Source organism: Myotis yumanensis, unplaced genomic scaffold, assembly GCF_028538775.1.
Source record: "Myotis yumanensis isolate MYYU_CA2020_CCGP unplaced genomic scaffold, mMyoYum1.0.hap1 SCAF_4, whole genome shotgun sequence".
Classification (NCBI taxonomy): domain Eukaryota; kingdom Metazoa; phylum Chordata; class Mammalia; order Chiroptera; family Vespertilionidae; genus Myotis; species Myotis yumanensis.
In genome coordinates this window covers 53,798,486-53,805,232 of record NW_027223755.1, presented here as the reverse complement: position 1 = coordinate 53,805,232, position 6,747 = coordinate 53,798,486, and the positions used below count along the sequence as shown (strand labels likewise).

The following is a 6,747-nucleotide window of genomic DNA, read 5'->3' as shown; positions in this document are numbered from 1 at the left end:
TACTCCGTGGCTGTGAAGTAACAGCACAATTACATTTCTCACAGTACCACTGGTACAATTTCCGGGCTCCTGGGGAGAGCAACGTGGGGATTTTCCTCCTGGAAAGAAAGGCAAATTGGTCCCCAAGGTATACTTGATAGAAACACCGCAAAATAAGTAAAAACAGATGATAACCCAACAAATAAAAGCTTGGCAGTTTCGGTAAAACAGACGATGTTATCCAGAAACCTATGGGAGCGTAAAAGAGAACTTAAATTTCCCAAAGGCTTGCTCCCTCGTTTCCAAGTGGGAAAATGTGAACAGGAACTGAAAGGAACCGGAAGAATATAGGAAAATGTAAACATTACAAAATATATATATCAGGAGAATGGAGAAAGTGGACAGCTTCGGTGTCCCTCTCTCGGAGACCCTCCGGTCCGCTGTGATCAGAGGCTGTGCCGCGGCAACAGATGACCCGTCTCTGGCCACGGACCACCTAGAATGCGCTTTCGCAGGAGCAGGGCAGCGGCCAGGGGGGTGGCGGCGGGGGGCGCAAGCCGCCCTTCTCCAGCTGCTCCCGCCGAGCGTGGTGATAATGGGGATGGGGCCAGCGGTGGCGGTGGAGCGCCTGGTGGCCTTGGGGCCCCTCGTCGTCCTCCGAGACTTCCCCCCGCACGCAGCAGTCCGCGCCCAGGCGCTTCCGCAGCCGCCGCCCGAGCTGGCAGTCCCCCGCCTGGAAGAAGAGGTAGACGAAGGGATTGAGGGCGCTGTTCGCCACCCCGACGAGGCGCAGGGCCACCGCCAAGTCCTCAGCATCCCACTCTCCCACCGGTCCCGACGACCACGCAGCTGCCAGCCGGGCAGCAAAGTAGGGCAGTTCGCAGCCCACGAACAGCAGCGCTAGAACCAGGCTCATCTTCAAGCTCTGCACTTTGGCGCGCGGTAGCGCGCTGTGGACCGGGGCTTGGCCAGGACTTGACGTGGGCGCCGCGGCAGATGGGGCCGGGGGCAGGCGCTGCCACCAGGCGCAGATCAGGCGGCTGCAAGCGACGCCCAGGACCGCGACCGGCGCCGCGAATCCCGCGGTGGCCTCATAGAGCGCGTAGACCTGCAGGTGCCAGCGCGGCAGGGGCGCGAAGATGCCGCGGCAGCGATGCTCTCCGGGCCCGGCGCGGGCGGCGGGAGGCGCCGAGGGGGCTGCCCCGCGCACCACGAAGACCGAGGGCAGCGCCAGCAGCAGCGCCAGCAGCCAGCCCAGGGCGGCGAGGGCGCGCGCGGGCAGCGGCGGACCCTGGGGACGGCGCACGGCGCGCTGGCGCTGGAGGGCAATGAGCACCACCAGGTGGGCCGAGGCACCCCGGCCGGATACCTGCAGCAGCCGCACGAAGCGGCACTCGTGGTCGCTCGCGGCCCGATGCGACGCGCCCAGCAGGTCCCAGGCCAGCTGCGGCAGCGCGGTGCCCCCGCACGCGTACAGGTCGGCCAGGGCCAGTTGCACCAGCAGCAAGTCCATCTGGCGACGCTTGGGACCCGCCCAGGGCCCGCCGCGGCCGCACAGGCGGCACAGTACCTTGGCGTTGCCGGCCACGGCCACCACCAGGATGGCCCCCAGGTAGACCAGGCGGCTAGGCGGGCCGGGCGGCGGTGGCCCCGGAGCTGGGACTTCCCGTCCGGAAGTCAGGTTGAGACCCCAGCCCAGAGAGAGGGGTGCGGAGTGGTTGGGCGCCGGCGACCGAGTTGGGAGGCTGAAGGAATGATACTCCATTCTTACCTTGGAGGAAGAGCGGGGACCGAAGACCTTAGGCAGGGCGAAGGAAACGGAGAGGGAGGCGAGGCTGCGCGCGGCGCGATGCCGGATCTGTCAGTTCCCAAAGTTAGTTGAAGACCCACATTGCACAGAGAGGCAGCTGGATTCCGGTATATTTGTGCTGAGATGTTTTTTCATAGGTTGCCTTCGTCACTTGTCACTCGAATGTGGGTTGTACACTCGAGGAACACACATGATTCCTATTCTCCACCTTCTCCGTGTCTGCCCTCCCAGTCCTTCTCCCCTTCCCATCTCCGCCAAGGCCCCCATGCTGCCCTCGCAGGAGCCTCACACCACTGGGCTCTGGGACCTCCCGGGTTCCCCATTTACCCGTAGAGCCCATCTGGACAGAAGGTCGTTTTGCCGGGGCCGTTGTAAAGGCTCATGTTAACCCAAGACCAACACACAAAAGATGAAACTCCTGACTGAGATTGTACCCCTCAAAATGGTTCCATGATTGCAAGTAGGAAAAAAGAAAAGAAAGAAGAAACCAGTTTTGATGAAAAAAATTAAAAAGGTTTGAGATGTTTTGGATCTGTACTAGCAGGTGAAAAACAAACACAAGAAACCTAACAGCATTTTGAGCAAAGAGGATCCCATTAGATGAACCTTAAATAAAGATGTATCTTTGGCCAACAATGAGAGGATTTACTTGGACTAAAGTCAGTGCTATTTGGCAATTAGCAGTTGAAGTGGTTTGCAGATACCTAGTTTCAAATACTCATTACTAAAAGCAGAGGATAACAGCTGCTCTCTGGATGATATAAAATTCATTTCATTAGTCTGAAGAGGGCATCGACAGGTTTTATGCAAATGGTAGTACATTTGTTACTTTTCCTCTAATATTTTCATTCAGCGATGATGTGTCATCATGGCTTCTCTTGATTCTGTCTTCCAGCAGGTGGGAGGTAGCTAGGAGGGACTACGCTTCCAATAAGCTTAGAGAAAAGGTGACTAAGAAAATAAGGCAGCCAAGTTTTAAAAAAGAAATCCAAGTTACAGGAAATGGTTTAGGATAAATGCTGCCTCTTATTTTAGCCCTCCATCTTCACAAATTTTAGTTTTCTTGTTGGAAGCATCAATTTGTCTTTTGTGCACCCTCCTTACTAGTCACCCTGAAAGTAGAATTCCTGCACTTCCTGATCTGGGAGTCTGCTGGGTTCACATTCCCAGGCTGAGAAATCATTTGGCACTTCAAGGTGCATGGGATAGGAGGGCTTGGTGGGTGCAGATGACAATCTTGCCATTTGCTGTAGTAATCCAATTTCCTGAGCTATTGTCCTTTGGCCAGAGACTTTATAATTTTCATCATCATGTCACTAGTGCTTAGCACTGAGCCTGACACATGGGAGGTTTCAGGAAATATGTTTTGAGTTGATGAATTAATAGATATGCATTTGTTTTCATCCATTGTGCTGGGCACAATCAAGGATCATGAGTTGTATTTCATTTTAGAACTTCTCCATTGGCCTTTAATCTAGAAGTTTCTTCACCTTTTCCCTTTCATGACACTGATGGGTCTGAAGGGCCCATGGCACATGTTTTGTAGACTGTCTCTAAAGTTGTATTTGTTTCCACATAATTAAATCTGGATTAGACTTTTTGGGCAGAAATACTACATAGGTGATACTTTGTCCTCAGTGTAATCATTTCAGGGCACTTAATGCTAGTTTGTCTAAATATTGGTGATGCATGACATATATGTTTCAAAATTAAGTATTTATTTTATTATAAAAATAGTACATATTAATTGCAGAAAAATTAGACAATACAGATTAGCAACAAAACACTTAACATACCATGCAGATAACATCAATACTCAAGTTATATATCCTTGAGACTATAATGACTAGATATATATATTTACAAAAATATGTAATATTTTGTATCCTGCTTTTTTCATTTAAAATTATATTTGGACAGCTTTCTATGCCAATCAGTAAAAAATGTGACATAATTATGTTTAATGTGAAATGAATTGCAATGATTTAAGTAACCCCCTATTTTTGGACAAATGTTTTCCAGTTTTCACTTTAGAAATAATTCCCTTCAGATACATTCTTCTATACAGTTATTGGCATTCAGTTATTCCCTTAAGATAAAGCCTAGCATGGGAATTGCTAGGGCAGAGCACATGCATTTTTACAGCAATTTAATACATGGTGCACAAGCAATGTATGTGTGTTTTTCCCTGTGATCCCACCAATAATGAGTCCCATCATTGTTAATTTTTGTCATTCTCTTATATGAAAAAATAGTGTTTGTTATTTCTTCATTTTTAAAGAAATAAAACTCTCCATGCTTGGAAGTGAGAGCCAGGCATTGATAGTCTTTAAACATACTCAGGTGATTCTAATTTGCAGCAAAGTTGTGAACCATTGTTATAGATTGGCGGTTAACAAATTATGGCCCACAGATCGAACCCTGTGTTTTTGTAAACAGTTTCCTGGGTACACAGCCAAGCTCATTTGTTTACTATTGTCTGTTGCTGCTTTCATGCTTCTAGGGCAGAACTGAGTAGTTGTCAGAGACCATATGGCTCACAAAGCTTAAAATAGCATCTGGCTTTTTTTCATAGAAAAAGATAAAACAAAGAGGGATAGAGTTTCTTTGTCAACTGTCCTGTGCAGAAGTTTGCTAGAATTTACTGTTTCTAGAAGTTTCTGCTTTATTGTGAAGGCTACTCCCTTTCACCCCCAGCCCTGCCATGACCTGTGTTAGTTTTCTCCTCCAATGTGATATTTGAAAAACTCTAACTCTAACTCATATTAATTCAACAAGTACTAAGCTTCTACTATGTGTCAGGCACTTGGGCTATTTGAGGAAACAAGCAGGACAGAAGGCCATTCCTGTATGGAGCTTTCATCCTCGTGGGGAAGGAGGTGTGGGAGATACTATCAACAAATTAAATGTGTGAAATATACACCAAATTGGGTGGTGATGTTTTCTATGGAGAAAAATAAAGCAGGGAAGCCCTATGAGAAGCTAGAATTTGAGCAGTGACCTGAAGGTGGTAACAAAGTGACCCATGTGGAAATCTGAGGCCAGAACTGCATTCCAAGAGCATTGACAAGCACAAAGGTCTTGAGATGGTCCATGCCTGGTGTGCCAGAAAACAACAGGGAGGTCAGTGTGCCGGAGATAACATTTGGCAGATCATTGGGACCTTTTACAGAATAAGATGGGAAACCAGTGGAGCATTTTGAGTATCCAGTGATGCGATTAGATATATTTTAATAGAATCAGCCATGGGCAGACTCAGGGAGACCTCTTATAGGCTATTGCAAAATTCTAAACGTCTGAGTGTGGTAGATTGTAACAGGATGGTAGCAGTAGAGGTAGTTAAAAATGAAGCCCAAATATTGTCCTCAATCCAGTTTATAGTTTGTGTTGATTTCACTGTTTCTGGCATTAGGTAATTTGTCTTGGTCTTCCAAGTTTTTCTGGTTGTTAGATGCCATTTTGAATTAGATATTATCCTTAAAATTAAATATACCTAATTATGATCCTATACCTAACATATTTAAAATATTACGAATGCTTGGTAAATTCTAACAAGGGGTGCATATTTAAGGGTTTGGGTAGAACAAGTGGATTATATTTATCTTTACATGCCTGTTTTTTCAGAACCACATTTCTATGATTATTGTTTTATTTTTTCCTAAAATTAGCACATACATCCACACCTTAGCTATTTTATGTTCTTTAGTTTTAATCAGGAGATGGAAGGTAGATTTGCATATTTTACTTTTAACCTTAATAATCTAAGACTGAGATGTTTTTCTTAAGGGTTTTACATCAAAATATACCTGAAGTGAAAATTTATTTCTCAGCAATTCATACATAACTACAAAGGTAACCTCAGACAAACTCACTGAAGAACCATTAAGTCATTGTCTACAGAGTAGCTTTTGTATCAGGAAAACATAAGATACCAACTGAAAAACTGCAAACAATAGGATGGTTTGGTACAAAATATAGAGAAATAGAGTTTGCACAAATAAGCAACAACCAGTTAGAAGATATAATGGAAGAAAGATCCACTTAAAAATAGCACCACCAACAACAAATGGTAAAATAACTAGAAGTAAGCTCACCTCTGGCTATGTGTTAGGATCATCAGCTGGAGAGCTTAATAAACAAAACATAAGAACAAAACAGTGCCCAGGTGCCACCCATAGAATTCTAATTCAATTGGTGTGGAGTGGGACCTAGGTGGTATTTTTTTAAAGGTCCCTACTTTCCAAATATCTCTATGAAGATACTGATCTATTTTAGGAAAACTTAGAATACTACTGAATGTTATCATAGAAGATGTGAAGAAAGGGAAAAGCATACTCTATTCTTTAGAATAACTGAATATCATGAAGAATTCAATTCTCCCTAAAGTTGGCTATGAATTTAATATGATTTCATGAAAAGACTAATAAGATTTTTCACTTTTCAAACTAGACAAACTTATTCTAAATTTGTATGGGAAATATAAGTTAGAAAGAGTAGCCAGGACAGTTCGGTTTGTGTGGCTCAGTGGTTCAGCATTGACCCATGAACTACGAGATTAAGGTTTGATTCCCATTCACATGCCCAGTAGGGGGTGTGCAGGAGGCAGCCAATCAATGATTCTCTTTCATCATTGATGTTTCTGTCTCTCTTTCCCTCTCCTTTCCTCTCTGAAATCAATAAAAACATTATTAAAAAAAAAATAACCAGGACAATTCTGAAAAACAAAATTGTTGCAAAGGGAGTAGTCTGACCAGATATTGACCATCACACAAATTAGAACGGTCCATTGAAAAATGAAAAATGTTCTGAAAGAACTCAAATGGCATTTCAAATCAATAGAGGGAAAGATAATTTATTCAATAACAGATGTTATATAATGAAGTGACATTTTCTAACCAATGGGATTAATGTTAGTTTACTCAGTGAAAGGTCAATTGGATAGCCATCTTATAAAACAA

At 44.8% G+C, this 6,747-nt stretch overlaps 1 protein-coding gene across 1 annotated transcript; it reads right to left on the bottom strand.

Annotated features, from left to right (window-relative positions):
* Nucleotides 1–475: 475 nt before the first annotated feature.
* GPR150 (G protein-coupled receptor 150) lies at nucleotides 476–1,863 on the bottom strand. The gene has a single exon (XM_070411478.1). It carries the CDS (start codon nucleotides 1,742–1,744, stop codon nucleotides 476–478), a length of 1,269 nt encoding a protein of 422 aa, XP_070267579.1. The 5' UTR covers nucleotides 1,745–1,863.
* Nucleotides 1,864–6,747: the final 4,884 nt, after the last annotated feature.